The sequence below is a fragment of the Lissotriton vulgaris genome, chromosome 7 (assembly GCF_964263255.1).
Source record: "Lissotriton vulgaris chromosome 7, aLisVul1.2, whole genome shotgun sequence".
In the NCBI taxonomy this organism is placed as follows: Eukaryota; Metazoa; Chordata; class Amphibia; order Caudata; family Salamandridae; genus Lissotriton; species Lissotriton vulgaris.
Window position 1 is genome coordinate 1,737,204,340 of NC_141695.1, and position 17,532 is coordinate 1,737,221,871.

Here is a 17,532-nt window from a genome sequence, read left to right on the forward strand (position 1 = left end):
TAAAGGACAGTGCAAGAGGTTTTTAAAAAACACACAATAAAATTCATGCAGCTTAACTTCTGTTCCTGGCTTCCGCCTCAGGAATGGTAATCTGCTTTGTCTGCGCTCATGAGCAGTAGCGCGTCTTCTATCTTTGTGAAGGCGGGAAGGGCAAGACAACTAGTCCTCCACCCCGAATACTCCCCCAAGATGGCAGCTCTGAAATGAACAGCGTTTCTTTCAATCCCCCTGACAGCGCCTAATCGGCTGAAGGTGAGAAATGTGCTAGAGTTCAGGTGAGTAAAGGACAGTGCAAGAGGTTTTAAAAAAAGCACACAATAAAATTCCTGCAGCTTAACTTCTGTTCCCTGCTTCCGCCTCAGGAATGGTAATCTGCTTTGTCTGCGCGCGTGAGCAGTAGTGCGTCTTTTATCCTTGTGAGGGCGGGAGGGGCAAGACAACTAGTCCTCCACCCCGAATACTCCCCCAAGATGGTGGCTCTGAAATGAACAGCGTTTCTTTCAATACCCTTGACAGCGTCTAATCGGCTGAAGGTGCAGAATGATTCAGATTGCATAGGAACACCCATGGAATGCCCCTTTCACGCAGCGTTCTACATGAAAGAGGAACATATTTACAAGGCCATGAAAAACTATGCAAAGTTGCTTTGCATGACCTTGTAAATATGCTTCGGCACACTGCGCCACCAAAGTGTCAAAAAAGTGATTCTCCGGAAGTGCAAAATCATCACTAGGGCCTCGAGTCGTAAATGAAGCCCCTTGTTTTTAGTGTAAAAGACATTTACGACACATGAACTATATTTCCTTATTGGAACACAGTAGAAACAAGCATAGTGTACTTGTCATTTTTCCTCTTAAAATAGATTTTACAGTTTACGTACATTACAAAAGCCCAGCAAATGGACCTGAGCAGTTATCATCTAGCATGTCTTTTATACTTTAAAAAGCTGCAGGGTCTCATGGCATGTTGCACTGTTTTCAAATTCCCTAAACTACTAGAACAATACATTTCATCAGGGCCTTGAACCCAGGGACCTCTGGCAGTTTTTAGGTCTGGTTGAACAGCACAGCTCTTATGTCTTATGCGATCAATATAGGATAGGATAGGATAGGATGTACATTTGTATAGCGCGAATTGCTGCCCGGAGGCGTCCAAGCGCTAGAAGTAGGACTGAGAGAGTGGCTTGATCTCCATCCACATGTTGGATCTCTACAGTACAGCTTCTGATTGGGAAGAGGTTGTGTGCTTCCACTGAAAAAGAGTGCTGGCATTTCACTTTTTGCTTTTAGGAAAGCTGCTGTTCAAGTGAACAGGGCGGTGCCATCTATGGTGACAAGCCAATGTTCAAGACTATGGTCTGATCTGCTCATTAAGAAACGTTATGATAAAGGCAGTAGGACTGAATGATTTATTGTGAAATCATATGTTAAAGTCAATAGGCATTTAATGCTAGATTGTTGTTACTCTGTATCAAAGACAGCAGAGAAATATTTTATAACATGGAATCTCAAACATCACTATAATCGAGAAGGGTTTTGGTTAATCCCTCTAACAACCAATTGGGATAGAAGAGTCCCACTTGATCCTTGTTAGACTCTCTTACACAAGGTACTATTTACGTAAGCCAAGTATAACTTTATATACCTTTGTAATTTCAAGACGGTATGTGTGATGGTTGCCTTTGTGGGGAAACCTATGCTCAGTACAATACATCATTGTTGAATATGGTGACCAGCCCAAAATGAATGGTATAAGCCTCATTGGTTCACTAGGAAAAGTCATCTCCTGTGCCATAGGTTTGATCTGTTTATTATGAAATGTTATGACAAAGACGGTAGGCCTGGCATAATGAATTAATTGCAGTCTTTCGCTGCTCCCCTAGTTCCACTCCGCATGATGAGTCCTTGTTCATAGCATCACTGGTAGCAAGATCGCTTATTCTGCAACTGTGGAAAACGGATAAAGTACCAACTCTTAATGCATGGAAGGCAAAAATATTGAAGATTCAGGGAAGGGAAAAAAAATACGCATCAAGATCAGGGGCCCTTAGAAAATACGATAAATACTGGAGTGTGCTGGAATGCTAGCTATTGATTGTTAACTTGGAACGTATTGTTAATCGCTTCTATTATCAATATATTACACTATGCACAGTGCACTTTAAAAGAATACCTTCTCCTAGAATTCGAATTTGTATTGGCATTATTATGGTATACTGTCAGCCTGTCTATCTTAGGATAATGTATTCTGCACTTTTTTAATTCCGATGTGAAAATTGACATGTAATGGTTATGTATCTTTTTCCTTTTTCTTTTCATAAACTCTCAATAAAAAATATATTAAAATTAAAAAAAAGCCAATAGGCCTTCAACAGTGGATTGTCAACAGGTGTTTTGTTACATGAAGTCTAACAGATTACGATAGTAGGAATGGGAGTTGTTGTTGGTACCCCTTCTGATAAACCCTGGACATAGAAGATTTTCACTGTGATAATCCTTGTTGCTTCATTTTTAGAGGAGTTGTATATTGTTTTGCCAACTGTTATTTTGTACATATTTGTAACTGTATGCATTATGGTTATATGTTTACTCATTCTTTTGTAGGCGTGTGTTGATTATGGTGTCACACGTGTGGTAAAAGCTATATATCTTATTGGTTCATTAGGAAAGTATATGTCAGATTCCATAGATTTTATCTATTTATTCTTAAAAGTTATGACAAAGCCAGTAGACCTGTCTAACTTATTATGAAAAGTGGGTGTAAGACAGGGTTTTAAGTGTGCCGGGTCCTGTCGGTGCTCATCAAAAAAGCAGGTGCTGAGACGGGTCTGTATCGGGATCTCCGTTTTTTGCCCTCACAATAAGGGTAAAAATACACCTTAACTCTGCAGCGGTGCCACCCTTCACAGCCTTTGAAGCCTTCAGAGACTCGTTTTTGTTCTTTCACAGTCTCATCATTTCTGAATGGAAGCCTTTTCATCATTATATACAAGGACGTCATAGTTGTTGCTTATTTATCTGATGCAAATAATAACCATTGACAAAGCTAATTGTCCTGGCTTGTTATAGGTGCAATATTACTTGTTGTATTATATATCTGGATGCAATGACAGAAGCAGCAAAATGCCAGTGGGGCGGCACACTATGCTAAGCACAAACATTATGCATAGGTGTTTTTAAGCCACGCCCTCAATTACATCGACTAGGCCCCTTTGAGAGACGCCCCAGTTTTTTCATCTCACTGAAAGCCATGGTGTTACCGGCAAAGGACCTTTAAGGATGGATTGTTATTATACTGCACTAAATCCTGGAGAATTTTGTTTTGTTACATGGAATCTCACAGACTATCATAGTAGGCAAGACCTTTGGGGCATATTAACAAGGGCCGGCGATAAATATCGCAAAGTGCGCTTAGCGCTTGCATATTTATTGCCGGCTATCTCTGCAATTTATCGCTCGGTTAGCTTGTTATCAACAACGCGCAACGCCGAGGCTATAAAAATTCCACAGATTGTGTGGATATCGCTGTTTTCCATGGTGGAAAACAGCAATATCCTAGATGAGAGGGCCTGAGGTCTTAGCCACAGAATCTACCCCCTATGTTAAGTATGCCTTAGTCAGGAATTTAACAAACGTTAAATTCTTGCGTTAAGGCATACTTAACGCAATTTAAATATTCGCTACCCTTCCTTGTTAATATCTCAATATTTTCCCTGGTTGGTTTCACAGCCATGCCTACTTTGCATCTCATTAGCGATGCAAAGTTAGGCGTGCTGGAAATGGGCGCTAAGTCAGCAAAACATGCAATAACGTGTCTTTACTGATAAGGGGATAAAATTATCGCTGCCTTTGCGGCCGAAAACGGCCTTGTTAATATGCCCCTTTGGTGTTGGTGAACTGCTTGAACAAAGCATTGGGATAGACGATTTGCTCTTTAATAACCCATATTATGTGCTTTTAATGGGTTTTATATTGGTTTACTTTTGTAATTTTGATTATATTTGTAATTTATGGTATTACAATGTACCTGAGGGTTGGTTTGTGGCATGGCGTATGCTCAATATAATGGGTATGAGTTGGTTATGGTGACAAGCCAATGATAAAGGCTATAGGCCTAATAGGTTCATTAGGAAACATTATGGCCGATGCATAGTTACAACAAAGGCAGTATTATGAAACACCCACATTAAAGCCAGTAGGCCTTTAAGGAAGGATTGTTATTTCACCATGTAAAAGCCTGTAGACCTGTATTGTGTTATATGTATTCCCAAATATTTCATTAGCGCGCAAGAGTTTTGGTGTTGATCTACTGTATATTACATTGTCTAGTGGTACAAGATTTGCAATGTGAATATTTGTGCTAGAATCTATTTGGAATTCCTGCAGGCTTAGTTGTCTCCTGGATTCTCTAATTAAAACATACATATGTTACATGTCCAACTCCCCAGAGACTGCTAAAAGGCCACTTGCTTCTCGTTTCATCAGCAGAGGCTCTCATAATGCATGGCCTCTGCCTCTAAATCAAGAAACCATCATGAAACTGAATTGTCTAGAGTGTATCATTGTTTTACTGTCCATAGTGTCATCATTGTTTTACCATTCCAAGATGGTCACCATGGTGTTTCTAAATGTGGTGACCTTAATGGAGTTTTAAAGCAAACACTCTATACAATACCACTGCATAGCAGTCAGACGCTGCTATGTTTAATTTTATTTGATATTGCAGGCATATGTAAATGTAAATGTGGGTGTACTTGTAAAGCGCACTGCGACTCCATGGAGTATCCTGGCGCTGAAGACCGCTGGGGAACCTGTCCTGGCTTTCCCTGTGAGATGGTCCCTTTCTGGGTATCTCCAAGGTGAAACCAGGCATCCCCGGCGTATGTGGGGGGCCGTTGTAGAGATGAGGCAAGCTTAATGCCCAGAGTTGCCGAGTGTGTTCCCTGGTTGGAGTAGGCACCAAGGCGAGAATTATCGAGTCCGTTTTGACCCTGGTCCACGACCCTGCCGCGTCGGGAATTGAACCCTGGTCCCGGGCCGTTCTCTGCTTACGGGTCTGCCGCCTCTAACCAGTGAGCCACACCACTCCACTATGCCTGCGGAGTTTATGCTACATCATGGTTTGATTTTTTCTACTTTTATTCTTTTAGTTTATTTTGCATATGTGGTTAATTGTATGATTTATTATGATTGTATAAGCAGCTGAATCCAAGAATAAGTATGTAGGTTGCTGAATGGATGCAGGGATGGAGGAGTGGCAGAGGCATGAAGGATGGTTTAGTGAGGGCATAAACCCATCAGTGATTAAAAAGGCACTTTTATTTACAAGCCAGACCTATTAGCATTGCCAGTGCTGGTTACTTTGACCTCATTGGGAATCCTTATTAAATGTACATGTCTCTGGCCATTGTGAACCAAGAGTGAAAAATGTACAAAAAAGTCTATGTTAAATCTAAGATTCAAACAAGCAACTTCAAAAATGTGCCTCATTTTCTTATAGTCCTTAAAATGTTGAAAGGCCGAATCAGTGGAACTAACATTCAGAAACTGTGAACTGTAACGAAAAGCTCTTGGAAATGGGCACTTTTACCCGCTGAGATTTGCAGCCAACTTACAGAGGCAAACTATTCCAGTGCCAATAGTATTCCAACCACACAATAGAATCCTCCTGACTTTAGGGGGTGGCTAGTCACCCATGTAATCTTTTGTCTTCATTTAGTTTTTTTATTAATGTTGTCAATATCTCTTTCGCAAGTTTCTGGTTGGCATTACTTTGCAAATACACTGGTTGCCTAATGGCGAACAATGCAACCTTGCTGACAGCGACTGTGTTTACCACGCCGTCTTCAGTATCATTATACAGAGCCAGCGCAATGGAGACAAAAAGGGTGGTCACTTGGGGAATCCATAAACCTTTCAAGCATTGTAAGATAACTCAGCAGGTTGAGCCAGTGCTTAATTTGTAAAATATTAAGTGCCAGGGCCCTGCCCAGGAGGCAACTGCAGCTTGCACCACCCATCGCCATTGCCATCGCTGCCAAAACAACTACTAACCCTCTCTCTCGTATGTTAATGCGACAGCTCGGATTATTCCAGGTCCCCAAAGCTAAAGGAATGGCTCGGGAGGGAGGTATTAGCAATTTTAATGTATATTGTATTCCTACACTCCTGTTCTTCTGCTCATCTCTGAATTAGATGAGCAGCGCCACCATGTGGTGGACTGTGCCAAGTATGGTGTTGACAATTAGGTGCCGGTGCCGAGCACCGTAAACCAATTAACTGCCGGTGCTTAGCACCGGAAAGCCACAGCTCAAATTAAGCACTGGGTTGAGCTCTCACTGCAGTGATCTGCCTGTATATTTCAGGGCCAAAGGTTCATACACTCCTCTACCTCAAAATCTCCTTCACTCACGACATCAGCAACTGAAAACCCACTTCAATCTATTTCAAATTACTGTGCCAAGCACGTACATAAATATCACCTTGACAAAAGCAGAATTACTCCTTGTTGAAAATTTGCCCTTTCTTCAGGGTCAATCCAAATATTTTGCCTTTTTTTGCTGAACCAGATTTTTTGCTCGCTATAGAGCTCTGTGCACTTTAGCACTGCTATTCAGTGGTAAAGTGCTTGTGCTCCTCCTTTCAACATGATGAGATTGGTATACCCCTGACTGACCTGTTTAACTTACTTATAATTCCCTAGTGTATGCTACCAACGAAGTACCCAGAAAGTTAAATGCTACCAGTAGGCTGCCACCTACTGCAGTGACAAAGCAAACATTACTTCAGGCTGACAGACCTAAACCCTTTATTTAATATTAATAATTCACCCCTAAGTAGGCCTTACTTCCCATTAAGCAAAAGACACACAATTGATGGACGGAATGCAAAACAATCAAAACATTCACCCCCAGTCAAGAGATCTCGGTTAAATCCATCATTCTTTTGCTCACCATGCCACCCCAGTTTGGACCTGGCCATAAGCAAATCAGTCGTATTTCTTACGATTATTGGGGTGCACTTCAAAAAGGCCTCCCTGTCTCAGACAAGTGTTAGTTGACACTTGAGCGGGGCAACCCAGTTCCAGTGAGACTCTCTTTAATATTACAGCGTCACAGCTTGTTTGTCAGATCTAATTAGTTTATATATAACATTTTGGGTGCACTTCAAAGAAGATAAACAGAATAATGAAACACTTTGTGTGTTTCAACTGCCTAGTTGCTGAAAGCTCAGCTTTGATTTTAGGAGACATCTGTCTCTGAGTTTGTTGGGGGTACGGAGGCTGTCTAAAACTGGATTTTAGTGTGAGATATGTGAGGGCACCAGGATTACCTAACTACACTACCCACACACACCCACCTCCAGACCTCAAAGCACAAGTTTAGTGGGCCCAATACTTTGGCCATCTTGAAAATGACCTAAGTGAATAGGGTTAGCCTCTAGAACATTTACCCCATTGATTAGGGCTTTCACAGTGGTCAGTCTTACCTGCTAGCTCGTGCCTGGCTTAAACGTGGCATCTCCAGGCAATCACATCAGACTACTCAGTGACCAGCTGAAAGATTGAGAGAGAACTGAACCTGCCATCTGAGACGTTAGAAGGACTGGACCTGATCTCCGTCTTGAAGCTTGGTCTCCAATGGCCATAAGACTGAAGCTACAGTGACAAAACAAGCTACAAGAGGGCTTTTCCTACAAGTGTCCAGTTGACCAGTGGCAACTAGACCTGAACTGAACCCTGCTGTGGCCTCTGCCTGACACCCTGTGAGTATCAGTTGTCTCTCGTAAGGTCCTGGGGTAATTTAGAAGTGTTTATCTGTGGTGAATTGGGACTTACATGACTAAAGTCAGAAGGTAAACTCTTTGACCCACACAAAACTGCTTAGTGTATCCGACCCAAGCTCCATTGCGGTCATCTTTAAATTGCACCTAGGACCTGTGCTACCACAACCATTGACTATCATTGTCACTTTGTGCTTCTTTGCACTGTTTCTACATAAACCTTTAAAAATGAATATCCCTTGTTCCCCTTATTGGATTTGTGTAATCTTGGTATCTTTTTGTTTCTTGCATTTTACTTGTTTTTAATTCATTTGGGGAGTTTTATTGTTTCTCATTTCAACTTTATTAATGTTTCTAAAAACTGCATACATACTTTGCACATTGCCTTTAAATTAAGCCTGTCTGTCCTGTGCGATAGCTACTAGGGTGGTGAGCTCGGGCTTATTTAGTGACTTTAATGGTTCACCTTGACAAGGATTGGGTTTATTACAGAGCCACCACCACCACCATCGCCCCCAAACAACGCCGCACCATCAACTGCTCCATCGAGACCGCCACCTTCCCCGATGACAGGAAACACGCCAAGATCAACGCTCTGCTGAAGAAACCATCAGCCCACCCGACAAACTTCAAGAACTTCAGACCTATCTCTCTGCTCCCCTTCCCAGCCAAGGTCATCGAGAAGGCCATCAACGCCCAACTCTCAGAGTTCATCAAAGCCAACCACATCCTGGACTCCTCTTAATCTGGCCTCGAAAGCAACCACAGCATTGAGACCGCCCTCTTCTCCACTACCGACGGCATCCACTCCTCCTCGACCGGGGAGAAACATCAGCCCTCGTCCTCCTCGACCTCTTGGGAGCCTTCAACACTGTCTCCCACAGCTCCATAATCATGAGACTCCATGACGCCAGCATCCACGACAAAGCCCATGCCTGGATCTGTTCCTTCCTCACCAGTAGAACACAGCGAGTCAGATTTCCCCGTTCCTCTCGGAACCCACAGAGATCAGTTGCAGAGAGCCTCAGGGCTCCTCCTTGAACCTCACTCTTTTCAACATCTACATGGCCCTGCTCGCAGTGGGTTCATCAGAGATGCTGTGGATGATTTCATCACTGATGCCGTCAATTATATAATTTGAGGTGTCATGAGTTTTGTCACTGACCATGTCTTGAGTGATGTAATATGTGAGGTCATAAGCAGTGCACTGTGAGGACGTGTGTTATAGTTAACTCAGGTAACTATAACGGCTGAATTTCTCTGGTTTTGTAGGAGAAAAATCTGACCCTAACCATTACGTCCCTGCAACCTTTTTTTTTTTAGTGAATTTCAAAGGTTTTTTAAATTCTGTTTGAAACTATAGCTAAGGTCAAACCTTCCAATCACCTCTCCACTGCTTTACCTGGATCCCTGAACAAGGAAAGGGTCAAGACGCTGCTCCCATACTGGAGATTCCTAGCGAACTCCACACTGAAACAACTAATATTGCCCAACAGTGTGAAAATCGGCCCTGTCTTTCCGAGTCTGAAAAAGCCCAACAGTGACACCTATGCCCAGCATTATAGCCATCGCTCCACATCCAGTCCAATAGCCTCACTGATGTTTTAAAGTCTGTCTACACCCAGGGGTGTAGTACAGAAACTCTGGGAACTCATGCTTATTTGCCCTCCTGGACCTTTCAGCTGCCTTTGACACAGTCAACCACCACGCCCTGATTAGCATCCTGAAGGAATGGGGGACATCAATGGACCAGTCTTAAAGTGGTTTGACCGCTATCCGTCTAATCGTTCACATACAGTGGAAACAAGGAGCTCTGTCTACGGCAAACCAACCTAAGACAAAGTGTCCCACAGGGCTCTATCATTGTCCCAACCCTGTTCAACTTATATCTTGAACCTCTTGGCGAGAATTTGGTAAAGTCAGGAATTCTTTACTATCAATATGCAGATGATACCCATATCTACCTGAAGATATCTTCTCCTGGAGATATCTGTCTCCACTCCTCTACCCCCAAGAAGTTTAAAAGATGGGTGACTATCCACCACCTAAAACTCAATCGAACTCAAACTAAGTTTCTACTCATTTCTTCTAATAAATCCAACCTCCCCATCTAGGAGTGGCTGGAAAGCTTGTCTCGCCAGAACTGCAATCCCGCCATTTGGAGAATGCCAAATCATTGAACTTTATCCATGACCACTGTCTTGACGTCCAGAAGCAAATCTGAGCAATGGCTAAAAGTGCACACCATCAACTAAGACTGCGTTGGTGCCTCGGGCAGGTCCTTCCCGAACAAGACTTAATACGTGTGGTCTGAAGACTGCTTCTATCCAAAGGAGATCATAGTAACCTACTCGTCTCTGGTCTCTCTAAAGCTCATCTAGTTCCTCTAAGAGTAGCGCTCCATTTCGCTGCCCGCTTTTTGGCAGGCCATAGGAAATTCAACCACGTCTCTCGTGTTCTTTGCACAGTGCAACGGCTCTGCATCGACGCAGGAGCTCAATTTAAGACGGCATGCTTTACAAATAAAGTCCTCCACAACTCTCCTCCCTCCACTACCTGGTAGGACTATTTGCGGTCTCTGGAGCTCAGCGAGATCAAGAAGTGCTGAGACCCTCCTGCTCGAACCGCCCACTTTCAGGCAAGAACGCCTCACGCAACGGGTATTCTATGGTAGTGCAACCAAACTTTGGAACTCCCCTCCCCGACCTCCACACAAACTCGAGTCTGTTTACATTTAAAAGGGAACTCAGAATCCTCCTATTTGAAAGCAGTGGTAGAAGTGGGCGGGATCGGAAGGGCGCGGCTTGCCCCTACTTTTAAAAATTCTTCCAGTCCGTTCCCCTACTTCTGTCATTCAAAAAATCGTCCTGGGACGGCAAGAATAGTCCAACTTACAAAACGATTATTCTTTCATCTTCCAGGGGCTGCTCGCACTTCTCTGTTGAACTCGAGAGGCTGCAGCAGCCCCTCCCTGAGCTCACCAGACCGAGGGCGGCCCATTGTCATTCCGATTGAGGCTGATTAATCCTTTCGAATGACAATGCACCGCCCTCTGCCTTTAGCATATCATGCTGAGTTGGTGATTACAGAGGAGCTTTCCCCAGACAGAGGACTGTCGGGAACTTGCCACCAACTCTGCGAAACCTGCATGATTATTTTTTGGTTAAGGTGGTAAGATGTCTTTGTAAGAAGTTTGTGAGAAAAACAAACGCATGAAAAATTGTGACTTGTGTTTTTAGGCCTTAATGTCCGTGCCAACTGATCTAGTTTAAACTTGATACTCCTTTGTCCAGCTCCTTGAAGATGTCCATTCCTGCGAATGTCATGAAGCAACCAGGGCCAGAAACTGTAGATCCACAGCCACACCGTGGCTTCAGCATACTCTATAGTTTTTTCCAGGCAATAATTCGGGGTTTTCCTGCACAGCGGCTAATTTAACATTCCAGGCCTGTTCTGTAATGTGATGTTACTCTCCTGGTGTTTTGTCGTGATACTTGCTTATCGACTTGTATGCTTTGTGTACTTTTGCTTATTCAGGGCCTGTCATTTTTAACAGACAGCTCTGAACGCGGCATTTGTGGATATACCCGTATTTTGCAGGACAAAATTGTTTGGGGTGTTGGGGAATGTTCTAGTCTGTAATGAACTGGATATGTATTGCTCTGAACCAGAAAAGGCGACCTAGAGTTCGTTTTGACCGAGTATCTCGGAGGTTCCCAGTTTTCTACAGCAAGTTGTGGTAGTTTGAAGCGATTGTGATTTTGCGTGAATGTTCTCTTGAGTGAATGTGCTCTAAAGGCATGAATTTTCGTGGAAACCCCTGCCTGTAAAGACCCGTGCTAAGTGAATCATTTGCGCGCTGACCAAGTTACTTACATACATGAAGGTTGTTTACTTGCTGTCCCGTTAGTAGAGGTGATGCGGCGGGAGAGGTGACCGGGCAGGAGAGGCAACAGGATGGAGAGGTGACGGGGCAGGAGAGGTGACGGAGCAGGAGAGGTGACGGGTCAGGGAAAGTGATGGGGCAGGAGAAGTGACGGGGCAGGAGCGGTGATTAGGCAGGTGCAGGAGCGGTAACCGGGCAGGAGCGGTGAACAGACAGGAGCAGTGAATGGATAGGGGCAGTGAATGAATAGGGGCAGTGAACGGATAGGGGCAGTGAATGAATAGGGGCAGTGAATGGATAGGGGCAGTGAACGGATAGGGGCAGTGAACGGATAGGGCAGCGAACGGATAGGGGCAGTAAACGGATAGGGGCAGTGAATGGATAGGGGCAGTGAATGGATAGGGCAGCGAACGGATAGGGGCAGTGAACGGATAGGGGCAGTGAATGGATAGGGGCAGTGAACGGATAGGGGCAGTGAACGGATAGGGGCAGTGAACGGATAGGGCAGCGGACGGATAGGGGCAGTGAACGGATAGGGGCAATGAATGGATAGGGGCAGTGAACGAATAGGGGCAGTGAACGGATAGGGGCAGTGAACGGATAGGGGCAGTGAACGGATAGGGCAGTGAACGGATAGGGGCAGTGAATGGATAGGGGCAGTGAATGGATAGGGCCAGTGAACGTATAGGGGCAGTGAACAGATAGGGGCAGTGAATGGATGGGGCAGTGAATGGATAGGGGCAGTGAATGGATAGGGGCAGTGAATGGATGGGGGCAGCAGTGAATGGATAGGGGCAGTGAACGGATAGGGGCAGTGAACGGATAGGGCAGTGAACGGATAGGGGCAGTGAATGGATAGGGGCAGTGAATGGATAGGGGCAGTGAATGGATAGGGGCAGTGAATAGATGGGGCAGTAAACGGATAGGGGCAGTGAACGGATAAAGGCAGTGAATGTATAGGGGCAATGAATGGATAGGGGCAGCGCACGGATAGGGGCAGTCAACGGATAGGGGCAGTGAATGGATAGGGGCAGTGAACGGATAGGGGCAGTGAACGGATAGGGGCAGTGAATGGATAGGGGCAGTGAATGGATAGGGGCAGTGAACGGATAGGTGCAGTGAACGGATAGGGGCAGTGAACGGATAGTGGCAGCGAACGGATAGGGGCAGTGAACGGATAGGGCAGTGAACGGATAGGGGCAGTGAACGGATAGGGGCAGTGAACGGATAGGGTCAGTGAATGGATAGGGGCAGTGAATGGATAGGGGCAGTGAATGGATAGGGCAGTGAATGGATAGGGCAGGGAATGGATAGGGGCAGCAGTGAATGGATAGGGGCAGCAGTGAATGGATAGGGGCAATGAATAGATAGGGGCAGTGAACGGATAGGGGCAGTGAATGGATAGGGGCAGGAGAAGTGATGGGACAGGAGAAGTGATGGAGTAGAGTGGCGATGGGGCAGGAGTGCTGACTGGACAGGAGCGGTGACCGGGCAGGAGTGGAGACCGGACAGGGGAAATGACAGGGAAGGAGCGGTGACAGGGTAGAAATGACTTGTACTTATGTTCCTTGCCTATTTATTTATATACTATTGCATGACATCCACTGATGTGTCTGCAAAGCATACCTGTTGTCCCGAATTTGTGTGCTGAATTTTGAACCCTTGTCCTGAATTTTTACACTCACCATCCTGAATTTGCACCCATGCCATTGTTCCTGCTTATATTTCGCACGCTTTACATAAACCTGTATTCCCTATGAGTATTTGCTTTTTCCTGAATTAAACCTCAAATAAACATGTTTATCCATTGTTTGAATTGAATAACGTTATACGCTGTAACTGGTCAGTAAAAAAGGCTAAACGTACCAAAAATTGGTATGTTTTGCGATTTCTAGCCACACCCCTGACTCCGCCCACTGATCCAATCTTCGGTTATTCCTGCCCCCTGATTCTCCACCCACAGTTCCCCTACTTTTTACTCCCCACTTCCACCACTTTTTGAACGGCACTCAATTCATGTACCATTGCTCACATCTCCCAAGTTCACTTGACCTGTCTTTCCTGTTATGAAAGGTTTGTCCTCTCTCCTCTCTTGGTTACTTGCTTCTGATTGGCTATGATACGTTTCTACTTCTTATCCCGTGACGTCGCTGCTGGTATGAACTGTTTGTTCCTTGTCTCCCTTATGCTAATAGATTGTTTATGGTGTTTGTGACCCAGAACTTACTTCCTGCTCTCTTGTAAAGCGCTCTGATGCCTTTGGGCCAAGTCCCCGCTACATGATAATGTAATAAATAAATAAAGCACAGACATTGAGATGTGGGGTTAACAGACAGTAATGTCACCCAGAGAGGGATAGAGGAAAGACTGGATGTGGACGCAGGGGAGAGGGCTGGGGGAGCGCACAGATACTGATACATACAGATGCAAGGGGGGAGGGGGCAAAGATACCTGGGTTAAATATATCGATTCAAGTCACACAGAGACAGATAAAAGCAGTGCTTGAAATGGAAAAATAGAAGTGCAGGTCCTCTGTACAAGAGCACTTGCTTGTTTCTGAGAAGTGCCGGTACCCTTCAATTAAAAGTATTGCACTTCTCTTGAGAAGTGCCGGTACTCTCCCTCTCATAATAAAAAAAAAGTGCCGGTACTCCGTACCGGGCAGTACCGGCCCATTTAAAGCACTGGATAAAAGGATATACATATATACAGGGGCAGGGCTGGAAGGTTATAGGCTAAGAGTAACACATACTAAGATGCCAGTGAGTGAGAATAAAACACAGAACCTGAAACACAGGAGAACAAGGAGGGGGATAGAGTCAGAGAGCTGTGCAGCGACAGAGGTGATACGGGAGTGACAGAGAGTGGCTCTGCTGAGGGTGAGCGCTCCTTACGTTTCCTGTGGCTCCCACGCCGCGCCCTGGGCCGCGAGGATGAGGAGGCAGCTGAGCAGGGCGTCCGGTCTCATCGTGTCCGGCAGCAGCAGGGAGTGAGCTCGAGACGGCGGGAAGTCCACAGTCCTAGAGTCACACACAGGTGACACCCTCAGTCGGGTCAAGCCAATCGGCTGCACTCTCCACAGGCCCCTCCCATCCATCACACCTCTGCTGGCAGGCTCTCTCTCTTCCTCTTTTGCTCATAAGAATCCGTCTCTCTCTGTCTCTGGGACGCCCCTTTACACACCATCTGTCTCTTCTCTCTCGCTGGCCCTCTCTTTTGTTTGCCTCTCTCTTACAAGCCCCCGTCTTTTTACTTTGCCTCTTTTTCTCTGCTTCTCTTTCACACGCTCGCCTCTCTCTCTTGTCTATCCGTGCCTGTCTCTCTCTTTCACAATCTCACCCTTGCCTCTCTTCTCTCCTTCTCTCTCTCTCTCTCTCTCTCTCTCTCTCTCTCTCTCTCTCTCTCTTTCTCTCTCTCGCTCTCTCTCTCTCTCTGCTTCTCTTTTCTCTTGTTCTCTCTCTCTCTTTCTGCCTCTTTCTCTGTTTTACTCTTTCTCGTTTGCCTTTCGCACTGCTGCCTCCTTCCTGCGTGCCTGTTTCTTGGCAGTCGGTGCGCTTTCCATAATTAAGAAAAACCGTTGCCTCTCTCAGCTTATTTCCTTTTCCTTACTCTCTCTTCCTTCTTTCACTCACCCTTTGCCTCCTCCCTCACCCCTCTCTCAGCCTCTCTCTCCCTCGATTCTTTCTCACACTCTAATTTCGCCTTACTCTTTTTTTTATTATCCCAAGTCTCTTTTTTTCTTTCTCTCGTATCTCAGTCATTCTTGTATTCACTTTCTATTTCGAAATATCTATCTACAAATATATGTATTCTCCTGTTTCTTCTTCGCCATCAATTTCTGGTCTTCTCATATTAGAACAGGAATAATAGTGCCTGGAGTGCACCCACTGCTATCTTACCTACACAGTGCCCCTGGGGGACAACGGCCCGCACTCCCCCTCATATCTGAGGTAACCTCTGCAAGAAAAGCCTGTCCAGTTGCTGTTAAAGTATTTATACAACCACCGCAGAGCAAATACCTGCCCTTTTCTTCAACAATAAAAACCGCTGGCTATAAACACATACCAGACGGCCATTAAGTCAATAATAAGAAACTCTCGATGCGAGACGGAAAAAGAAAGTCGTTCCAGGCAGGGGACAGGGTTACAAATATATGTGGCAACTCGATAGCGTGATACACAAAATAAATACATCCAGACGACAGATGCCAGAGATTAACACCCGCAAGAGGGCCGAGTTACAGGAGATTTAAGAGACGTTTGGGAATGCAGAGTGCAGACACTCATGGCTGACCCTGATGCCTGTGGACCTACTTACAATCATCCCCGCTTCAGCATTTGGCCAAGAATTGTGTGAGTCAGGGAACACCTCTCTACCTCTCTGTGACTTGGATTGTAAACGTGACTTTTCTTAAAACAACTGTAAATTCCCCAAAATATGTCTCTCTGCACATCCTTAATTTTGAAATCCTCGCCGGGGCCCACAGTGCAGCGTTGTAAGCAGTGCTTAATTTGAGCCAGTGGTTGTATGTAACCCATTCAATATTTCTCCAAGGTGCCTCAGGTTGAATCGGAAGCAGAGTAATCCTAGATGGACCTTGGAGCTCCCCGCTGGACTTGTCTCAATTTAAGAAGTTAAAGGTGACAATTTCAGATACCAGTCATGTAGCACACATTTGGTCCTACAAGAACGACAATGAGGTCTTGATCTTAGAGGTTTTAGGAGATTTAGGCATACATAAGTTATCAATGGGACTGATCACTCAGTCCCAGTTGCCACTCCCTCAGATCCTAACCGCCCAGCTCTTTGTGAGTGCCCTTCAATTTCCACTCAACGCATGATCAAACTTATAAAAATAATCAAGTCTGAAGCTCCTTCGGACCCTTGCCCCACTAAAGTGTTGCAAATATAGCCCATTCTATTGCACTTTCACTGGCCTTAATGCTCAACAACTTTATAACATCTGATTTTTTTCCTGCAGAATGGAAAAAGGCCCCCACTGTGCTGCTTCCCAAAAAGCCAACTCTTGGACCATTAAAGGAAAATATCTATTGCCCGGTATCTAGAATTCCTATTCTAGCAAAAGCACTAGAAAGACATCTAAACATCTATCTCTCTACATTTTTGGAGCAGAGTGGCATTCTGGAGAGAGCCCAGTTCCTCTTTAGGAAAGCCCACAGTACTGAAACTGAACTGGCATCAGTTTCGGAGGAGGGCAGGGACATCTTGGACCGTGGAGGCAAGGCTGCGGGCTCCTTTTGGACCTATCAGCAGCCTTTGACACGGTAAGTCACGGGATGCTGAAACACCGGTTGACGGAGATAGGTGTTCTAAGCTCTGCCTTCAAGCTACTCTGCTCCTTTCTGGATGAAAGTGAGCAAACTTTCAACGTGCAAGATTTTAGCTCCAAGCCTTTCATCTTACCCTGGTGTGTCCCGCAAGGGTCTTCATTAAGCGCCAACTAATTTAATATATATATGGCTCCTCTTTTGGAACTGATAAAGTCTTATGACTTCTCCACAGTTCCTATGCCAATGATACCCAAATTGTGGTATCCATAAACAACCATACAGAAGAGGTAGCTTCTCGATTTAACAAATGCCTGGGTGCAATCGTCAACTGTATGAGTTCCCACTGTCTTAATTAAAATTCTTAAAAGTCAGAGGATTTCCTCTTTGGACGAGATACCTCCTTTTGGAATAGAACTTGGTGGCAACTATCCCTTGGCTCTCTCCGCAGTAGCCAAAACAAGGAACTTGGGAATCCATTTTGATTCTAATCTTTCTTTTAGAGTTCAGGCTATTCAATTTACCTCCTCGTGATTTCTTGTTCTAAAAAATCTGAGGAAAATTCTTCCTCTCCTAC

General features: G+C 44.9%; 1 protein-coding gene across 1 annotated transcript in view; it reads right to left on the bottom strand.

The window, feature by feature from the left end:
* The window catches only part of LOC147706522 (alpha-2-macroglobulin-like protein 1), a 290,022-nt gene extending 275,381 nt beyond the window's left edge, over positions 1 to 14,641 (bottom strand). Inside the window, exon 1 of the mRNA XM_086932987.1 lies at positions 14,562 to 14,641. Within this exon, the coding sequence (XP_086789113.1) occupies positions 14,562 to 14,635 (74 nt within the window). The 5' untranslated portion in view covers positions 14,636 to 14,641. The remainder of the gene's footprint in view (positions 1 to 14,561) is intronic.
* Between the last annotated feature and the right edge of the window lie 2,891 nt (positions 14,642 to 17,532).